Source organism: Sturnus vulgaris, chromosome 6 (assembly GCF_052056855.1).
Source record: "Sturnus vulgaris isolate bStuVul1 chromosome 6, bStuVul1.hap1, whole genome shotgun sequence".
Taxonomy (NCBI): domain Eukaryota; kingdom Metazoa; phylum Chordata; class Aves; order Passeriformes; family Sturnidae; genus Sturnus; species Sturnus vulgaris.
This window is the reverse complement of record NC_142248.1, coordinates 40,269,871-40,291,873: the sequence shown is the minus strand read 5'-3', so window position 1 is coordinate 40,291,873 and position 22,003 is coordinate 40,269,871. Positions and strand designations below refer to the sequence as shown.

Genomic DNA, 22,003 nt, shown 5'->3' with positions numbered 1-22,003 from the left:
CCTCACTCCTGAATTTACTGCTGTGCACAGATCACTTATCATGGGAGCCATCCCAAATCTCTGTTACAACAGGACTTAGAAACAAAGCAAAGGCTGCTGCTGTCCCTGTAGATCCAGTTACCAGAAAGCTGGAGGCAGGATCTGCAGCCAATGAAAAGAGCTCCAGAAAGCCACCCTGCTAAAGGTCCAGATCACCCCCAGGAAATGTCCCTGGCCCTCAGATGACTTCAGAGGCTGAGCATTCCAACTAAATATTTCAGCTAAGCTCCTGCCTGTGTGCAGGACTGAAATCCTGGCATGAACTATTTGTCAACATAATCACAAAAGCTCCCACTGACTCTGGGATCGAACCACACAGGCAGCAGCACTTTTTTACAAAGTTCAGATTTTATCATTTATTTCTCCAATATCACCAGTTCAGTTCAAGCTGGTTTTATCAGAGAAAGCACCTTCCAGGAGGAGCTGTACTTCTTCTCTTTGTCAGCTCTCTAACCACTTGCAGTACTGATAAATTCCACTGTCCTCCTCCTCTCCAGCTTGCAAAATCCTGGTTTCCTTCTGCTCATCTGATCTCACATAGTAGCCCAACAATTCTGCATTTCTGATCTCACTTAGTGCTGTAGCTATGAGAGTTTCAGGATGGAAGTGGGTTTATGGGTAGAATATGGTTCTATTTGACCAATTCATGCAGCTGGGGGGAGGAAAGAAAATAAGAATAGCAAGTTTTAGAGCAAACAGGAAATTTTCTTTATTCTTCCTCTTTCCCATCTCTCAGACAAGGCTCCTTCTACCAGTTGCTGTTGCCACCATTCCCCACAGAGTAAATGCATCTCTTGTACAGTTGGGTGGCACTCTGTGGTTAACATATTCTCTCTAAAAATCATGCCTCATCCAGTTCGTTATAGGGTGCATTAAAAGGTAAAGTGAAAGAGCTTTTTCTGCCTGTGTGGGAGGTTTGATAAGAAGAAACTGCCAGTTTAACACATTCTCGTCTCTGAGAGCTAATTATAGACAAAAACATCAGTAGCAATGCAAAGATTACTACAAAACTACACTTTCTGTTTCAGGAGAGCAAGGCTAGGCTCCAAATACCAGCAGTTGACAGAAGGATGGGAGGCAGGAACAGCCAAAGCCCATACGTTTGAAAAGAAAAATGCTCTATTTATATTTTGTACCAAAGGATTGTATACTCAAATTAGCTGGGGAGGGGAGACCCAAAAGAAGTTATTTCAGGTTTAGAACTGGGAAGTGATTCAGCTGACAAGCCTAGGGAAAATTTCAAAGTCTAAATAAAATTGTGATTTGTTTGGAAGTATTTTTAAAGACTTAGTTTCCACTTTTTAAAATATTCGGTAAATTCACTAAAATATCTGACCATGGACTTGAAACATTTAACTTATTTGCAATAATTTTATTCGGCCTAAAATTAAATTCTAAATGTCTGCCAGCCATGTTTTGGTTGGAAAAATATTTCAGTTGAAAACAAGTAAATAAAGCTGTGACTTATAGCACAAGAGATTGCAGAGTCCTTTGCTGTCTCAGTCTTGCCACTCATCTTTTGCAGCACTCACTATCCAGTCACACCTGGGAAAGATGACTTGCAAGTATTAAGAAAATACTTCAGAGTATACTGTGTTGAATGTATTTTGTATTATAAAATACAAAATACTTTCTTCTCTCTTGGTTATTGCTCTTGCTGAAACCAAACCTCATCCCTGCTTCTGGATCTCCTGTTTGGGAAGTGTCCACATGTGTTAGGTGGATGCTATATTTTAGGGTTTTTTTGTTTTTTTTTCTTTCCTGTGATTTGAATGTTTACAGAAGCATTTAGTGCTGAACAAACCCTTTATGGAACCAATTCTTTTGGCAAGTACAATATTTCCAGAATTTTCTATTCAGAGGAGAAAAGGCTTAATCAGGGTAAAGTCCCAGTGAGAGCTACTTTCTTATATTCATTGTTCTTGGCTTGTCTTGCTCAGCCCAAATCAATCACAGAGCTCAGCAGCCAATCCACTAAAATAACACACCTTTAATAGGTAACTGCACAGGTGAGCTCCTGTGTTCTGGTGCTCAGAGTCTGCAGGATTGCATCCAAATAGTTGCACCCCATTAAGGAAAGTAACACCCCCCAAGAGCCAAACTGCTGCCCCACACCAACCCCATCCCACCAGCTGAGATCAGCAGGGCTTTGCTCTCCAAAGCCCAAGGATGAGAAAGTCACGGTGCTCTCCCAGCACCACATGGGCAGAACCCAACAGGCGAGGGTCTGCTGCTGGATCTTCAACAACATCCTAAAAAGAGAACTTGTCTCCTCCAAAGAAACAAAAATTTTGTTCTGAGAAAGGATCCTGAAATCCTGCTCAAGGCAAAGCGTTCTGGTGTTCCCTCCCTTGCACACGTGGAAAACCAGGCTCTGTTTCCCAAAGCAGCTGAGGATGGAGGAGAACCCAGCTTGCAGCTGAAGGCTCAGCAGGAAGATGCACAGAGGAGATCATTACTTTTCTCATCTCTCCTCTACTTTTGAATTCTAGCAGCTTTCATTATGTTGCAAATAGTTTTGGCCACAGTTCCACCGCCTCTTATGTTTATTCAGTCAAACTGTTAAAAATTAATGAAGTGGGTGCTCTATTGATTTCAGAAGAGCCCTTTGCACAGCATCCCGACTCAAACACTGCTCTGTACTGTCAGGGAAGCCTGGGGAGAGGCAATATCGTTAGTGTGTAATGCAGCCCTACATTGCACACAACACACAAAACCTCTGCAGACACAGCACACAAACTAAGCTTCAGAAGGCTTTTTAAGAGAGACATAAGATTTATTATTTTTTTAGACACAAAATCCCTCCCTGAAACTTTCAAATGTGAAAGATTTCCATGTTCAAGTATCTAATGGAAAGGTAAGCGGGGAATGGAAAAATCTTCCAGTGATTCTAGTTAGGGACTAGTATTTTCTTCCTCTGTTTTAGTTATTGCTGGCAAACAAGGCCATGTTTTCATCATCTGCATGTGTTCTGCTTCCTACAGGAGCTATGCTAATGCAGAGTCCCACATGGCACCAGGCACGGTGGGGGAGGATGAAGGCAGTGCAGAGGAGGAGGAGGAATAAACATTATTCCTAAAGTGCCAGGAAGGATGCAAAGCTCAGACAGAACTGCAGGAGGGAAGGAGGACACTGGTGGAATGAAGGAAACCACCAAAAAGTATTTCACAGACACATAAACTATATATATATATATATATATATATATTTATATGTGTGTGAGTGTATATATATAAATAAGGTGAGAGCAAAAAAAGAAGCCTAATAATGTATCTGCAGTCACATACCTCCTGGGAAATGATCACTTCCAGGCCAGATTCAACCACCACATTAATCATGGCAATGAAACAAAACAGTACTAAAAATTAAATCAAATATCACCATACAATACTCGTATGTGTCACCCTCATATGAAAGGGACTTAGGGACTTCAACCTGGGAAGTTCTGGGAGAATAAGGGAACTCCTATTCTTTGGAGAGGGATCTGCCCAGCCATATGTGTCACCAGGACTGATCCAGTCATGCTGTGAGTCTTCAGTTGCTGACAATTCTGTCATTGCACTGCACTTAACACCAGTGAGAACAGGCAGTTTAAACAATCCATCCATCAAACACACATCCTCCTCCAAATTAATGCACAAAATCCAGCATCAATGTCACATGATAAAAGAATGATTTATTAGAGCAACTTTATGATAAAATTATATAAAATAACAATTTGGTTCTTTAAAGACATCCACAATATCACCTTGAAACAAAATGTACAGATACTGCCTATAATCCAAACAAAAATAAATTACCGTTCAAAACAAAAAAAAACAACAAACCAAAAGTGAAAAGAAATCAGAGCAGAAGAAATAAATCAAAATTTTACACAGCATTTCAAGAGGGCGTGGAAAAGAGAAAGTCATTAATTGATTCAAGTTATACAAACGTGTTTCAGCTTTACTCTCAGACAGCTCAGCTTGCATTTGTGTTGCATGCAAATGGAATGATCCAGTGAACAGTTCAGAACAGCAGAATCAGCAGCATAACAACAGCAGAGAGTGAAATAGGCACAATTCAGCACGGGGCACATCAAAAGTGAACAGGTAGTTCTGTCTGGTCTTTGCAAAAGTTATACACATTTACCAACTTCAAAAATAGCTAGTGTGATCTGCAAAACAAGAAAAAAACTAGTAGAATCTTGCACTTAAATACTTTACACTTTGTATCTTTTATTTTTTGTCTCCTTTTTTGTCAGTAGGCTGTATGTAAACATTCCACTAATTGTACCTTTACTAAAATACTCAAAGATGATGCAGATGCTCTTTCCTCCTGGAGCATGACCACAACATGACACCACCCTAAACCCAGCTGGGTCCTCGCTCCCAAAGCTCCTACACACCCTTATAGGAATTTACATTCACGCCATCAGAACAGAATAACAGGATTTTACATCTGAAAGCGTCAAACTGAAAAGTTTTCAAGTATAGTGGAAGAGCTGAGGGCTGGGATTTTGGAAGGTGCTCAGGGCATCAGGCACCCAAAGCATAAGGAAAACCCAAAAGGACCGGAGCACTTGCTTCCCTAAAACGTTGAAAATCCCACCCTTCATTACATTGCTTTAGTCAGACACAAAATACATGAAAGCCAAGTGGCACGGGAGTGACACACAGGGCAACATCAGCCCTGCCAAGCTCAATGCAGAGCCCATCCACAGCTCATGGAAGCCAGCAGGAATCTCGTGCACTGATCCTGGGCCCCCCAAATACACCACTAGACATGGGTCAGGTTCACACTGGAGTCACACAGGCATGTTTCCACGGTTGCATACAGTACTGCTTGTAAGAACTAACAATCAGCAAAGGAGTGGATAGCTCTTTGGCTTATCTGGAGCAGACAAGTGCAAACCACAGTACTTCAGAAGCAGTGAACACAAGAAAAAATATGTTGCATTTCATCATTGACTAGCAAAACCTTTTCAAATGCAAAGATCCAAGAATGAGCATTTTGTCAGGACACAGAAGCATTTTACAGTTTGGCTGAGTCACAAATAAAACAAATCAAGCTGTGCATCCTCCCTGCCTTTACACACTCATTTCCAAATTATCAAGAGACACTGATTGTTGCATCCTCATTAGTCACTTGAAGAGGTACTGTATTTTGCAGGTTGATTTAATTGATGCAAGGTGTCTGTGGGCTCACCCTCTAGTTCAGAACAGAGCAACCAAGGGAGACAATCCCTCCCTGATGTGTTCAAGAATCAAAGAAGAATCAAGCAATTTTCAAGTGAAAATAAACAGAAGTCCCATCAAGGACACATTGCAGAGAAACAGAATCCACTTGAGCATAGCCATGAAGATGTGGAAATAACAAATAATCAGAGAAGTCAGATGTACATCTTAGTAATTCACTCGTCTCTACAGCAAAACTGAAACTAACAGCAACACCTTATCTGTGAAGGTCCTTCAACTCCTAGTGAGTTGGGGTAGCACCTGTTCAGTTCAAACCCTAACTAAAAAGGGCTTGAAAAATTGTGTCTCATATGTCAGGAATGATACCACCACTTATGATATTCACCAAGGACACAGTCAGGTATTTCAAGAAAAGACAGATCAGAATCAACCACTGAATTAACACATTCAGATAGTGCATATATTACAGGCAGAACAACATCAAGGGTAAATTCTTTTTATTCTGCATTCATCTACGTGAAATCCAGCAGATTTCTTCATGGAAGGGCATCTCCACACAAGCAGATGAGCTTATAGCCTACTGGAAATCTTGGAAGGATATCTGCACCTACTATTTACCAGCCAGCATCTTGCAGGCTCAAAAATAAACTAATGGCTTGTTGACATACTCCCATTTTGGGACCGATCTTGTCTCTGCTGAAATTGATGGAAAGCTCTCACTGGCTTCACCAGGAAAGCAGTCACCTTCTTCACTAGAAAGGTTAAACATTTTGTGAGCATCCCTATTTATTTAAATTATTTTAACAGGTTCCCACTGTTACAACAACCTAGCAGAAAAGCTCAGGTAACTACTGAAGCTAACTAAGGAATCCACTACTCACCCCAAAATATAGAGTCAGCACACAAGAAGCAGTCAAGCTTGGGAAACCATTTTCACTGGTTAAACTACATACTGTATGAGGGCAAAGTGGAACTCATCTGCTCACCTTTCCCAGTAAATGTATCCTCCACAGCTACAAAAGAATTTCTTTACCTGATTACTATTTGTTCACCTGGAAGAATGAAAAAGGAATCGATACAAGACAGAAAAAACTGGGAGCAAACACATCTGGAAGAGATCCCCTCAAAACCAAAATTTTTGCTCTTGAATCAATAAAAATTGCTTAGTGTTTTGCAGTTTAACACAAAGACAGAATATAAACCCCAACTTTAGTTAAATAAGAAATTGCTCAAACAACTGTACACAACCCTTAGTATTTCTAGGATTGTAAAGAGACCAAAAATTAAATCCAGAGACAAAAATCCCAAACGTACCAAGTGTGTGCCACTGTTGAATAGTTTCTGAAGAACACCACAATGGTGGCCTTTGCAAACACTTTTGCATTGAAAAAAAATTCATAACAGAACTAGCCATAAAAGTGGAGCTACATTGAGGCCATTATTTTTTCAGTGCTGTCAAGTGATTGCACTAGTTCACAGCCACTGTGTAATTAAGTTTATTCCATAAGCCATTGGAACAGATGGTTTTCTTTGCAACTGGGTAATTGCAAACATCTTAGTCTTTGGCCCAGCCAAGAGCATTTGTAGCTCATTGTGAAAAGACTGTATATTTAAATTAAAAAAGAAAAGCAGCTTAAAGACAGCATTTGCACCAAAATCATAAAATTTGGCAAGCTAAATTGTAAAATCTAACTTTTTGTACCTACCCCAAACTTTGGGTCTCAAATATCATCAAAATGTAACTGTATTGGTGGTCTTTACATTCATACCATTACTAACTTTTATACCTTCCCAAGAGAAAAAGCAAAAGGGTTTATTCTGTCTTGTTTTGGTTTTTGGACTGAAAAACAGATGCACAACTTCAGTGTGGCTGCCTTTTTATGACTGCTGAAAGGAAATCTTACACAACTGCAGTAAGGGTTTCTCTCAGAAACCCATGATATTGCACAATCGTTCTGTTGGATTTGCAAGTTGATTCCAACAGAGTTTTAATGCTTCACTTGTACACTTCAAAAAAAAATCAATCAAATAAAACCCAAACAAATATAGTACCAAAAAAGGTGTGGGATTTTTTTCAAATCAAGCCTCATTACAACTGAATAGTTATAAACAGGCCAATGCAAGAACACTTTAGCCTCAGCAGTATTGAATGGAAAATATGCAAAGCCTGTTTTCTTATGGCACACTGGAAGAATAAGTGAGTAATTTTGTAAAAATCAGTTTGCCTCTGTGCTGAGTATGTGCTGCTCCACAGTGCTAGTCTTGTTTAATAGGCATACACAGACTTTCCATTCACCCTCACAGCATAGATTTTTTCTTTTTTGTGCAATATGTTAGCAATCTAAACAACTGCTCCACACAAACTGTCCACAAACCACTCATACACAATACTAATGCAACAGTAGATTACAGTATAACAGCAATACAAAATATTGTATCAGATCACATATTTCTCTCCATCTGGAATGAAATTCGAATCTTGTAAGCTAGAAGATCCACAGTTCGATTTCTGAGTGTAGTTTCTCATCTGTGCTAGGGACAAAGTCTCCAGTGTGGACCCAGAATTGTTAGCAGTCCTGACTTTAGTGGCTGTAGATTGTTTAGCAGCAGAAGATGCTTTGTTACTGGCAACTATATCCAAGTTTCCAGTAGGGTCAATGATAGCATTTATGACTGGGGAAAAAGGGGAGAAAAAACCAAACACATTAGCAGCAGTCAGCAAAATTTCCAAACAGAAGTTTACTGCCTTCATTTTGAAAGCAGCAGAACTGTAAGCAGTATTTTTGTTCGTTTTAGCCAGGTTATTTTCCTCATTAGTACCTTCAGGTCTAAACAGCTTGAACAAGCAAAACCTCTCCCAGACTGAAGAGACGTGGACTCTCAACTTCATATTGGAAAAGACAAACTACAGCAGACAAATGGCAAGCTTTTAGCAGGAGCCCAACATGATGCCTGGATGTTTTTACATGCCTTTATTATGCTTTTAGATAATGCATGAGCGTGTCCTGCTTTTCCTAACGCAGAGATCTGTGTGCAAAATTCAAGTCCAAAAAGCATAGCACAGCTTACTGGCTGAAAGAGCTGCTAAATATTATTTCATCAGAACAGTCCTGCACCAGTTTATCTTATGGGAATATGCTAATTACCACAAACAAAATATTTCCACAGTCAAAAATCTGAATAGTCAAATATTTCCCTAGTCAAAAATTTTCCTAGAAAATGGCAGTATAAGATAAATCTACTATTAATTCCCTATGCATTCATCAGACAGCACTGTGGTAACAACCCAAACTTCTGCATCCTTTCCCAGCTTTCACTGACGAATCAGGCCATTACTTTATTTTGTACAACTTTACTGGCATTTGAGAGACAACAGGAACATTTCAGATGACCAACCTTCAAGCTGTTTTTGAACTCGCCTGAGCTCCTTCAGGATAGAACTGATTTCCTAGAAACAAAAGCATCAGAATGGAAAATTAAGCAACAAAGTACTGAACTGACACAGGAATCTAGTCTTACTGCTTCTGCCTTATCTGATCAAGAAGATTCAAAGTCAGGCCCAACCTTGCTCATATAACAGGAAAGCTGTATTGAGGTGCATTTGGTCAGTGCACAGGGAGCCTGCTCTGCACCATGTCACCAAGTGCTACAACACCACCCCATTCACAGTCACAGTGGCTTTTAGATATGAAGCACTGTACTACACCTGTACAAAGATGTAATATGAAACAAAGATATTTGTAAACTCAACTCCCAGACTTGACAAGGCATTTGGCAACACTGATACTGCTGCAGCACCAAGCTACACGGGTCTTGCACAAGGTTGTTTAGATTAATCGTATCTGCTGGATCCACTACTGTACTTAAATCCTTACTATCTTCTTCAAGGACAACGAAAGGTCATGAGAGCACAAACACCATCTTGAGGCTGAATCACCTGAGTGAATTCACCCTGAGGTGGATTTTTACTGCCCAAAAATCAAACAATTACAGGTGAAGAAAACAAACATTCATGAGAAACACCTGTCTGCAAGTGGAGCTGTGGAAACCACATGGCAGGTGACCTTTTGGTAAATGTTTAAATGAGGCCTAATGACCCTGAACTTCAACATCTGTTAAGAAACCCAGTCTTTGAAGATCACTTGCAAAGGAACTGGGAAAGAGTTTGGTGAAACAAAACCACAGAAGGAACTCACTTGGGCACACTTCAAACAGTAATAAAGCCCAGCAGTTTAACATGTGAAGATGGACCAGAAATTTCAGAAATTGATTTGATAAGGGTCTGAGATTGTTGGTTTGGCTTCTTACAAAGCTTTCATGGGTAGAAGTCTTTAATATTTCACTTGTTTGCATGGACTTACTTTGTTTGATGTCTTCAGAATTGGCACTTCATTTTCTGAATTGATTTTGGCCTCCATCTCCTCCCAGGTCCTTTCTGAGTTTTGAAACAGAATCCTGTAACACAAAAAATAGAGCAGATCTTAAAACTGCCATCAAAAAACTGCTTGTTTAAAAGACTTAATTATCACAAGATGTGGCAACAAAAGAGATTAGTGGATTAGCAGCTGGATAAAGCTAGGAACAATCCAAAGTCCTTCCCTAACTCATGTCTCTAAAGCAACAACAAACTTTGAAAAGATTTCACAAGCTTGGTAACCTTATATTTACAAGAGCCTTGGTACAGAAAAGGAAAGAAGAGACAATCCACCAATTTTCTGCTGTATCTCCTGCACAGGCAGCATTTCAAAGTCAAGGCATCAACAGGCCTTACAAATCCAGCATTAAATTCCAAAAGCCAAAGATATAAGGAAAAGTGATTGCAAATAATCATATTACCTCTGGTTCACTACACATACACAATTTCCTACATCTAGATTCCCTGCATCCTGATTACAGAACTTTTCAAGATTACAGTACCATATCTTCCACAAGTAGCAAGCCAACAAACTCACCAGCAAGTCAGTATTTCAGGCCAGGGACAGGAAGTTACTTACTTCATTTTTTCAGCCAGGTTTTCCGTATTTTCACGGATTGTATGTGATAACTGGGACACTGGGTTCAACATCAGATTGTCGAAAATTACCTAAAATATGAGGACAGGTTGGAGAACTTTTAGCAAAAGTGGCATATTACAAAACAGGATTTTTTTCTACAGTAAATTATCTCCACTGAAACATCTTTCTTTGCGTGGATGATACTTGAAGTTCAAGGGAGATTAAGAGGATGTGCAGCTTTACTGCAGCACTTTGGAATAAAGGTTAATACAAACTTGTTCAGACTTTTTCTAGAGACACACACACAGCTGTTTGCAGTAACATAAGCATTTAAGCATTTCTGAAAGAACAGCACTTAGGACTTTCCACACCTGACAAAAAAAAAACCCCAAAAGTCAAATTACAAAGCAAGAAGTCCCATAAGAAGTCTTGCTGAAACTACCTAATGTGACACATATGAGTTCAAACCACCTTCACAGCCAGGTGTCCCACTGTGTTGCATTCTACTTTATTAAAACAAACAACAAAACCCCAAATACTCAAGTCCTGTGGCTTAGCAGAGCCTCCAGGCTTCTGCCAGGAAAGCCCACATCAAGCTGGGGGCACTCTGAAGCTGAACCTTTTATCCAGCCTTGGCACTTCTCTACAGGAGAGGAAAGGATTGCTTCCAACCAGTCACAGGACAGGATCAGTACAGTGGCTCAGCCCACGGTGCCCTGTATGTGCCTGTGTGAGTCACACTCCACCTCCAGAGTGGCTGTGCTGCAGCCAGCTCTCCCCTCCTGCCTGCACTTCTTCCCTGAAGCCTCTGCCCCAGCTCTTCCTTCCCACCACAGCTGGCAGGCAGAAAACAAGCAGGAGTGACAGCCAGTGCTGGATCAGCAGCTTTCTCCTCCTCTCCCTGGCACCATCACTCCACTACATTCCTCATCCCAACACCATCCCCAGCCTCAAGTGCAGGCCAAGCTCTCTCACCTTTTAGCATCACCCCAGTGATCTGCAGGTTACCCTGCCCTCTCAGCCCAGAACAATCACATCAAATTGCAAACACTGGAGGGAGCAGTGCTCGCAGGCTGCAGGGCACAGCAAGCCAGATGTGCCACAGCACTGAGCCCAGTCCTAACTCTCCAGATCCTGCCACTGCTGCTCCATAAGCAGCTCTGACCAGGATGCCAGCTGCAAAACAGTAAAGTGCCATTAAACTGTAAGTGCTCCAGATTTCAAAGCTGAGATGCTTGAGTTCTTCTCTACGACAGCAGTGAAATAGCCTAAGAAGGCTCTAACACAATGTGTCCTCTCAAAAACAGGTGACCAAACCTCAGATTTTACTGGCATTTTACACAAGAGAGGAAACTTCCAGTCACTATTGGCAAGAGGGGTGGTTCTGTTCCTCTTTTTTCTTTTTAATCCCTGCTTCTATAACCACACATCAGGGCTGCTGAGAAGTGTGGCAGGTTTTTTTTGAGTAGCCTCCTTTGGCAGCTTACAAAGAACAAGTATACAGACAGCAGCTTAAAGCAATGTGATATATAAAGGAAAGAAAAAGGTGGCCTGCCTCCTCACGGTTTCTTGTCCTTGTTTTTCTTGAGGGTTCCTCTTCTCTATTATCATTCATATTTTGGTCAAAATCCTTCAGTTCCACTGATCCCGGAGGCACTTTCTGGTAGTTCAGACTTGCTTCTGGAATGTGCTGCACCAGCTTGGAAATAATGAGCAATGAGTCATTAAAAACTAGTAGGGAAAGTAGGCTCACAGGCACTCACTACAGGTATTGCAGATTTTTGGGCAAGCCTAAGAGGAACACTGATTCATTAAAGTCTTGTTCAGACAGATATGGCTTGTAAGCAAATTACTAGACCCCAATCCTGTAAGTGCCTACCCACTGGAGTCATACCACAAAACTCTGTGGGGCTATTCTACTTTAAAATTTAGAGTCTTGAGCATGTATAGAAAAGTACATATGTCTTTTTTGAATTTAGCTAAAACTCAAAAGGACCCTGCTTTCCCATATCCTATGTCTTAATATATCAATGCAACATTAAAGACACACTCAAATTAATCAAAAACCATTTAGTAACACATGAAAGAGATGAAAAAGCAATACAAAACCACTAAAAATGCAAATAATTAACAGGAAGAACAGAAATGACAAGACAGTTACTCCTGTTGGGTTTACTGACAAAAACTTTAAAAGAAGGGGAAGAAAATAACTGACAAGACAGAGATACAAAAATAATGGGATGGAAAGTGCACCTGAGATGGATATGCCAGCCGAAAAGATCTACGAGCAATCTGTGTTAAAACAGAAACAAAGAGATCAATGCTAGTGAATGACTGTGACAGTAAGCATCAAAGGGAACACAGGGTTTGGGGTTATTTGGGGTTGACATTCCCAAAAGCATATTCTTGAGGACCACCCCCCATCATGCACTGAAGCCCACAGAGATCCTGGTCACCAGCCAGCTTTGCAGAGGTGGCCTTGAGTAGCTCCCCAGTTACTCCAAACTGGACAGTGCTGAGTGAAATCCAGAGCCCTCTGGGAAAGGGCTGAACATCCAGCCCAAGAGGCTTTTTGGTGGACAAAGCACACAGCTCCTTGTGAGGAAACCGTGTGCCATCCAAGGTCCAGGTTCCTCACACTACACAGCAGCACTTGGGTTACACACAGGCAGCAGGTGTGAGATATTATGGTGCAGGAGCACAACAGCCAAAATGTTTAGCTAATAAGCTTCCTTTCATCAAGTGCAGAAACAGTAAGTTAGGCTGATTGCAGCAGTAAAAGTGTCAGAAGGGAATGAGACATTCCTACAGTGAGCAGGTCTCAGCACAACCAGCTGAAAACAAGGTAAGGACAGCAACTGCTCCACCATCACAGGTGATTTTTGTACATGACCTGTTCTGTTCTCACATTTTCTGTTCTGTCACACCTGTAGGTATTTCCTCTTGTACCAACACTCATACTGAGTATGTTACACAACTTAACAAACTTAATCAGGCTTTTCAGTTTTTGTTAACTCATTATCAACTTCTTTCAAAAACGACCTGCCAAGAGAATTTTACGCAGGGCTAAAATTTGCAGGAGCCAGTGATTTGGGATGACCCAACCTGACTGTGTTTGCAGCAGGTGAGGTTTAAGTTTGATTGCTGAGCTCCACAGAAGGCTGGGTCCTGCAAAGCCTACACACCCACAAAACAAGGCATCCCAAACAATCCAAGGCTTTGGTAAACACAAATCATGAAGGTTTCACCCCTGCTGAACTCTTTCTTTTGTTCTGTTTGTTTGGGTTTTTTTTAATTTGCCTAATTTGTAGCAGTACTCAGCTCTGTATGCCAAGAATCTATCTTATCATAAACTATACAGCTGAGGCTAGAAAAACAAAACCCCAAACATGCACTGAGGAAATGGAAAGCCTCCCTGGCAAACAGCCAAGCCAGCACTGAACCTGAAAGGACAGAACACGAAGAATGAAGTTTAAATCTAAGGCTCTACCTTAACTTACAAGAGGATACTCCTCATTTAAACTTTACCCAAGCTTCTTAATAAAAGTAATTTATGAAGCAGTTCATTTGAGGCTGAGAAATGCTGTGCCACACACTGGTCCCAAATAACATTTCTGGTACAGCATTAAACACTCAAAAGTGACTCCAGTATCAGTACTTATTTTTCTTGCATTTCCCCCCACTTTTTTGGAAGAGATATAAATATTTAGTGCTAGAATGCAGAATGGCATACAACACTGCATAAGCCAGAGCAGCATAAGAGACAGCCACACACAGAAAACTTTTCTTATGCACGTAATCCCTTTTATCTGATGTTTCAATATATTACTATTATAACCATGGTAGCTATTTCTCATCACTATGTCCTTTCCTAGAACACTTAATATAAAGTTGTTTGATAAACACAAAATTCACAGTGCTTAGCATCACACACAGTGACCTTCAGATATTTCCCAGCTGTTTCCCTGCATCAAGCCAGAATTATTAATTCAGCAGTTTCAAAAACACTTAGACTGTGGAAAGCAGGTGTGGCAGTGCATGGTGCTGAATCTGGTCCAGTACAAAAGATAAGATGTCTGTTTATTGAACTGCCATCAGTTTCTATTGTTGGCATTGATAACAAGACCCCCAAGCTGCACTGTTTAGGATCCCAAGCTATTCAGGACCCAGCTCCACATCTCAGCACTGCCAGCAGAAAGTCCTGCTGATGGAGCCTGCTCCCAGCTATCGATAACGTAAGGCAGCAACACTGACGCACTGTGGCATTTAGGGTGTAACTCAAATGGCCTGCCAGATACTGGCCCTGCTGAAATCATGCTGATACTCACTCCTGTTCAGAGGAAGTCTCATTAGAAGCCTTTAGAGTGTTTTCAGCCACTACCTGAACCACAACTTATGGCTCCTGATCTGTCTTCACAGGCTCCCGTCAGTGCTTCCTCCTTCACACCACGGTAAAATCTCAAAAACTGCTCTAGCAGTGGTCAGTGCCAGTATTATTTCCTACAGTGTGACAGTCCTGAATGTGCTCTCCTGACTGTTGTGAGGGACTGACTGGCATGTCCCACACAGCAGCACTGCAAAGCCCCAGAGAAACCCTCACCCAGGTCTGAGCAATCCTGGGTTTGTGATTCTGCTATTCATCATCATGCTTTGGAGGCTGTCATTTTGCACAGAGCAGAAACACTATTTTGCAGGTGTCTTCCTCTAGCAGCTGGGAAGATTCCTTTGTACGAGCTGACTTATGGTTGAACCTTTCAGTGGCTCTCCAAAAAAAAAGCAGGGATGCTGCTCTTCCTCCTCTGCCTTTCTGTAATCAAGTGGAAGCCGAGTAAAATGTTTCATTTGCAAGTCAAAAGTACAGTAGGCATGTCACCTTGCTTGAAAAGAAAAATACAAAAGGCAGCTTAGCAGGCGTGGCACTTGCAAGGAAACAAAGCAATAAAACACTTTATATCTCAGAGCCCGAAGTTATTGCGAAACATTTGTGCACTTTGGCTCCAAAAGGCCCCGGGACAAACCCCTCCCTGAGCAGGCTGCAGCTGACCTCGGCTTAGCACAACCACAGCCACACTCGCCTGATCTTCTGGGTATCTCTCTAAACTTCTGCTTTGCACCTCTAGTGCTGATCACAGCAGGGTCACGGGGCCTCCAAGGACGTGTTACTCTCTTGGCAGAGTAGCAGGCTTGATCTCAGCTTTGAACCCTGCCTAGGATGGGTCTGCAATTCTCACAACAACAGGGGGCCAGGGGAACCATCTGAGCAGCAGAGAGCTGTGTATTTTTTAAGCCCACGCTGGTGGTACACAGGAGGGTATGTGGATTTAAAAGTAGGAAAGGCAATTTTGCTTTAGCAGCTAAAGCCTCCTGGTGACCTTGCAGCCAAATATGAGCTGAGCTGGTCCCTGCACTGTGGCACTGGTGAACCAAATTAAGAAATTGCCTCTCTCCTTCCCAGCCTAGTGCAGACAAACTGTGCTACACAATTTGAGAGGAAGCCACAGCTTCACTGAAGGGCTGAGGGACAGCATTTCCCAAGCTACCTGCCTGCCTCCAAGCTCAGTTCCTAGAGTCCCTACCCTGCCCCATCAATATTCAGAGGGAGGGAAGGAATTCAAGCAACACCTGCACAGCATTTCAATAGTCCTGGCACAAAGAATACAGCAGAGGCACAAAGCACACAGCTGACACAGAGTGCAGCCAGCACACAAGGTCAGTGCCTTGTGTGAAACAAAGGGGAAGGCTCTGGCTGCCTGGCACAGCAGCACAACACATCCTCTCCACCCTGTTCCTCAGATGCAAATTTCAGGGACCAGTGTCCAAACAGAAGCAATAAGAGCCTTAGGAAATTATATGATTCCCATATCTTGAGAGGCTGGCTGCAGCACAGAGGAGAAAATAAAGAGCACCCTAAATAGGCTGCAGTTGTTCTTTTTGGTGGTGCTTTTTAGGAGAACAAGGAATGAAGGTTCTTCAGTGCTGCAGCAAGCAGGGCTGCTGCCCTGGTTTCCCACCCCATCCATGCCCCGGGTAGTTACTAGCACTGAGGCAGAGATCTCTGGGATTCCGACCTTACCTCTTCTCTCGCGGATATGGTGGAGGCCGGAGTGTTGGGCACAGAGCTGAGGGAGGTGCTGGGTCCCGTCCCCGAGGAACTCTGAGAGTCCCCATCTCCAGCAACATCGTGAATCTCTCGAGCAAGGATGGCCACATCCTTCACCAAGGTTTGGCTGAGCCTAAAGCACAGGCAACGAAACAGAACCATTAGGACACAGAATATAACATGCCTCATATTCATAAAATAGAAAAAGGGGAGCCACAAAAGGTTTGTGCGAACTATAACCTCTGCAGAGTCTAGGGCAAGCAGGGTTTTTTGGGGTGCCTTGGCAGGGTGCTGAGGAACGTTCTGGCTGCATACAAAATAAATCCCCTTCCTTCCTGAATCCAGCTTCAAAGTGGAGAATTGATATAAAGCAAATTCTAGTGACATCACACTGCCAGAAAGTATTGGAGATAATCCATAAAGAAATTTTATGTTACTGCTCCCCCACTCATTCACTCTACTTCTTTCTCTTGTTTGTTTTTTTAATACAATACAGTTAATTTGTCTTCTTCAGTCTTGTTTTCCATTAAAAAGTACATACAGGGGAATTTTTAATTTTTTTTTTTTTTTACTTAAAGAAAAAATACTCAATTTGTCTTTCCTTTTCCTTGTGGGCTGCAGACTGAAAATCACAATATGTCTCCACATTCTCCAGAAGAGTTAAGATATTATGAGGGTAAGCATGGCATACCTTAGAGGGATCTGGCTTTCAGAAACCAAGTCTTGAAACTTCAAGCCACTTGACAGGTGTCCAGTTAACACTCAGTGTTGGCAGCACTTTGCTCTATCTGCTCTAGAGCTCAAAAACAGTTCCTAAATCTCTGGACTGCTGGTAGTAGGACTTTTAAAAAGCCCTTCACAACAGAAGTAGCTGTTGTGGTAATTTTAAAGGAAAACTTCCAAGAGGAAAAAATCATCTTACAGCTAGTCAGCTCCATCTGAAACAACTGTCTTCTTTTAATAAAAAAACCAACACCAAAACAACCAACCAAAAAAAAAACCCCAAAACACCCCACATAACAAAAAAAAGTTATTATGGAACATTCCAAGTTAAAAAGGACCCACAAGGAAAACAAGCAACGTGATAAAACTGTCAGTTCATCAAAACATTTCCTTGGAAAGAAAATGCACAGTTGAACAAATAAAATGCAGGTTGAGCTGCCTGCATAAGGTAACCCCTCTCTGTGCTGATTTGGACAGAGCTGTCACCAAACACTTCCATTATGTGATTCAGTACTGTAAACAAGTGGCATTTTCCCTTTTAACTCTCCCTGACTCCTCTAAACCCCTCCCAGTTAATTCAGCAGCAGCAAGGGAAATCAGAACTGCAATTAGCAGGCAGACTCAGTGACAGAGCCCAGCACGGAGCAGCCAGACGAGGCTGACGCAATCCTTTATTTATAGCTGCTGAGAGCTGAGCGCTCCCCCGGTGCTGGGAATGCTGCTAGGAGGGAAACCCGCATCTCTATCACACACACACACCTGTGCAGCACAGGTAGCGCAGCCTGATTTGAAGGCTGACACACTTTTGAGCAGCTTCACAGCAACTTTCAGGCAAGAAAAGCCCATTCGAGGTGAGCATGGCAGCGGCGAGGGTGATGTGGCCAAAAGCAGACACAAGGCAGCTTCCTCAGGCAAAAGCATTTCAAGTATGGCCAGTACAATGAAAGACCAGTATTTCTGGAAAGTTGGCATAACACAGTTGCATATTAGAGATGACAAACCTCAAATGCCACTGTTTAAAAAAAGAATCTATTTGCTTTATTGCTGAGGTCCTCCAGGCAACCATCAGACCACCAGTACACAGCAAGTACTGTATCCAGGGACATCGAGCTAAGCAACGATTCATTTATACACAAGGTCTAGACAGGTTCAGTTGTGCCAAGCAAAGAAGTTTCTGTCCTGCAGCTATTTCTTACTGCTCCCTCACCAGCTTCAGGCAAAGCAGTTTCAACAGTTTACATATTCAGTCTTTGCTAATCCATTTGACTTCCTGTGCAGAGAATTAGAACAGTTCACACCAACCACGCCATATACACACTGTGACTTCCAGCAGAGAGCAGAGATATGCAGGTATAAACAGTTAGACTTCCCATAGTTTGAACAAGAAATAGATACAAGGTAGATACAAGGTACAACCAGCACATCCAGGCTGTAAAGGTTCATGAAAACCTTCCAAACCATATTCATATATAAAGGAGATGTGGGCACACAAACGATGGGAGAGAGCCTCTCCTTCCACCCCCACACCTGGGTTTCATTTGAACACCAAGGAGAAAACAACCCATTTTCGACACGTGTGTTAACAGATAAAGTCCCACCTCACCTGGCTATTTCTGCTATCTCTGCTGTTTGCGCCATGAAGTTGTAGGGGTCAGGGTTGTCATCAAAATCTTCATCGTCATCCGTTTCTCTGCCGTTGTGCTTCTGCTTGCCCAGCCCAGAGCCACGTATCCTCGGTGTTTGTGTGGCTGTTGAAGTATGGGAGCGTTTGTGTTTAGGGGAGCTGTGATTTGAGCCATATTCCTCCTCCGAAGTAGAAGTGTAATCTGAACCCTGTGGTCTCCGCCTTGATGCTTATAAAAAATGAATTGGTTTCAGACCGAGGACAGTAGTCAAGAGTAACTACAAAAGGCTGAAAGGTAACACAAAACTAGCCCAAGAGCACAAGGAAAGGAGAGTTTCTGTGCAGATCTTTAGTTAAAACACCATATTCTCTCAGCTTATTTTGAAGTTGAGCCCCTCTATGGCTCCCATTAACTCTACAAATTTGGAGTGAGGAATTCCAATGGAAAATCATAATGACTGTGTTAACACCTCCACTGTAGTAAATTATTACCACAGACTTGGCTTTCCATGCACAGAAGCTCTGTGTAAGTAAGCACACATTTCAGACCCCTCATAGTCCCACAGAAGTTCTTTTCTAAAGAGAGCCCAATTTTCAAGCCTGCAGATACCTTTCTAATTAGTTTCAAGTACAAGCAGAAGGAGGGGTTTTTGAGAGAAGAGTAGACTGTGGTGTTTGGTGTTATTTGCAAGAGTCCACACCTCCTGTTCACCTTTTGCATCACAATTCACCATTAATGACACACTACAAGAAAGTGTTCACAGTCAGGACTGGCTCCAAGCCCTGGAGCCAAGTGGAAGCTGCCCACTTATCCCAACTTGTTTTGCAGATATGTAGACACCCAGGTCTTCCTTGCATGGGAAGTGTCAAGGTGTCCTTATTTGAAAACTGGGCTCCCTCCCAATGTTTGCTGCCTCACTACACTCTCTACAGGTACTGCTTCATTCCCTTCTATCCATCCCTGCAGAATGAAGACCCACCAAACACAGAACCAGATGAGTTATTTAGAATTACAACACCGAAAAACTTCACTGTGTTACCAAGACACTCCTTACACTGAAACATTACATGTGAATTAAGCCAGCATCATACATCATACAAACAAAACCAACTAATTTGGCGTGTAAGATGCAGGTAGAAACTATAGATAACTACTGTATATTGAAAGAAGTATTCCTAGACATTGCTATCTCACCCATAGTTATAACAATGCCTTGTCTTAGGATTTTTTAATATGTATATGTATAAAATAAAAATAAATTTGCTCATGTTCAATTCATAGAGTTGTATCTCTTTGGGTTTTTTTAAATGCAATTTTAGAATCAAGAGGTCACCCTGTCACTGAACAGCAATTTTAAAATGATGAGACTCATTTTCCATCTCTGTACGCCAAGGGAAATCAGAATCAGCTCCCTCAGTGTAATTTAAATCACCCTGAGTAAACAAATTGTATACACAGAGGAGCATGGGAGACAAGCCTTTGGCTTTCAGAACTGGTAACTTGGATTATTCTGATGTTATCTGTGACTTTCACAAGAAAGCTACTTCAGATGGCCCAACAATAAACTGGCATTTCTTGTCTCATGGGCAGACAGTTCATGCTGTTCCTCCACTAGCGAGATTAACTTTCTCCCACTGGGAGAGTTGGGAACTCCTGTGGTTAGCTAAACATTAACAACTCCTGGAATAAATCAGCCACATCTGCCTCCTTATCCCCCAGGCCTGACACTCAAAGCTTTCAAGGGATGCTGTATCATGTTAAAAAAAGTCTTGATGGCACAGTGCAATAGTCCAGTTTAACAACAAGTCACTCTTGCTGCAGGAAGGGAGTTCTAGCTGCTGACTTGCTATAACAGCATTAGTACAGGAGTATGCATCACACAACAGCAAGCACGATGAAGCTCAAAATACATCAGCATGTACTTAGAGCTTGCACAAGGTTCACAATCCTATCAAGGAATTAAGAGGTTAGTATTTTAAGAGCAACTAATTCAGAGGAAGGATTAGCATCATCTGCTGCAACTATGGACAAGGAAAGGTGTTAGCATGCTGCTACAGAGCTATGGAAATCAAAAACCAATTCATTTGAATAAAGAACTGGCCAACACTTATCATTTTTTTCCGAATGATTTGAAGCCTGTGGTCCAAAGGCAGACGGAGTGCAAAGAGCATCTCCTGTTCAGAAAACTCTGACAGCATTATCTTGCTTTAAATTTGTTATTGTTTAACAAGAAGTTAATAATAGCATCATCTCAAAAAAGGCAAGAGAAGAGACTATACATACTCTTTTAGCTTAATCACATCCTGATTTACATGCATATACAAGTGTGTAAGAAAAAAAATCACTAAAATTAAAGGTGAAGCTGAATGCACTAAAACAATCCAAATCAAAATAAGCAGCAAATAATTTTTTAGCATGCAATAAAAATGAATACTGCAAGAGGGATAAACAGTTCAGATGTATGAAAATATACTAAACGACGTATCCAGAACTCCAAGACCCCTTACAAAATCACAAAACTGCTGAAAACAGCATTACAAGACTGAGAAATCCATCCAAAGGGGTTCTTCCTGTCCCTCTGGCTACCAATTATTCCTAAAATCCTAAGCAAACACATCTGCTTTGTCACATCTGTGGCAGGTCAAGGGCTACAGGCATAGATCTGAACTTAGACCAAAGGTTTCAGGGACAATCTCTCATTACCAATTACCATCCCAGAGCTGTCATCAGAATTGTCCCACTTAATTGAAGGCTGTTTTCAATATGACAAATGCTGGTATTTCAAGGGTCTGTCGAGTGCTCAACTACAGAGCAATGTGGTCCCCACACCTCTGCCTCGTGAGACTCACAACTATGAACCTGCCTTAGCTATGGCAAAAGTGAGTGAAAATACACAAAAGTGTCAATCTCTTGGGGCAATCAACATGCAGTGTCCAGCTCTGCATTTACATTTACAGGAAGAACAAGGGAACACCTTTCACAACACAGGGACATTTATTTCTTGTTCTCCTGTTTCAGATGCTTTCAAACCTGTCATCTTGGACATCAGCTGTCACCACTATAAGGTCTCCTGGAAAAAACTTTGAATCTTACAAGTAAAACAGAACAGAATTTCTTGTAACACTAGAAAGGCATTAAATTTTATCTTTTAAATGGAACTACGACCAACTGTCAAATGGCAACTGGTTGTTCAAAAAACAAACTCACTAGAGAAAAAAAAGTAGCTATTTGTAGTATCCTAGCAGACATCACCACAATACTATCTCACTGAGTATGAGAGTGCTGTGCTGTCTCCACACCCACAGGAAATCTCAACATCCGTGCTGCTCATTAATGCAGACTTCT

The 22,003-nt window shown here is 41.7% G+C and overlaps 1 protein-coding gene across 4 annotated transcripts in view; it reads right to left on the bottom strand.

Moving 5' to 3' along the window:
- Positions 1–3,695: 3,695 nt before the first annotated feature.
- CEP170B (centrosomal protein 170B) overlaps positions 3,696–22,003 on the bottom strand; it is a 58,080-nt gene continuing 39,772 nt past the window's right edge. For 2 of the 4 annotated variants that reach the window (XM_014871845.2, XM_014871849.2), the window contains 8 exons: positions 18,637–18,886; positions 16,284–16,443; positions 12,464–12,502; positions 11,766–11,909; positions 10,211–10,299; positions 9,578–9,671; positions 8,613–8,664; positions 3,696–7,889 (listed from right to left, as the gene is read on the bottom strand). In XM_014871845.2, coding sequence (XP_014727331.2) covers positions 7,654–7,889; positions 8,613–8,664; positions 9,578–9,671; positions 10,211–10,299; positions 11,766–11,909; positions 12,464–12,502; positions 16,284–16,443; positions 18,637–18,886 — 1,064 coding nt within the window. In that variant the 3' untranslated portion in view covers positions 3,696–7,653. The remainder of the gene's footprint in view (positions 7,890–8,612; positions 8,665–9,577; positions 9,672–10,210; positions 10,300–11,765; positions 11,910–12,463; positions 12,503–16,283; positions 16,444–18,636; positions 18,887–22,003) is intronic. The other 2 variants (XM_014871848.2, XM_014871852.2) reach the window with 1 other exon arrangement.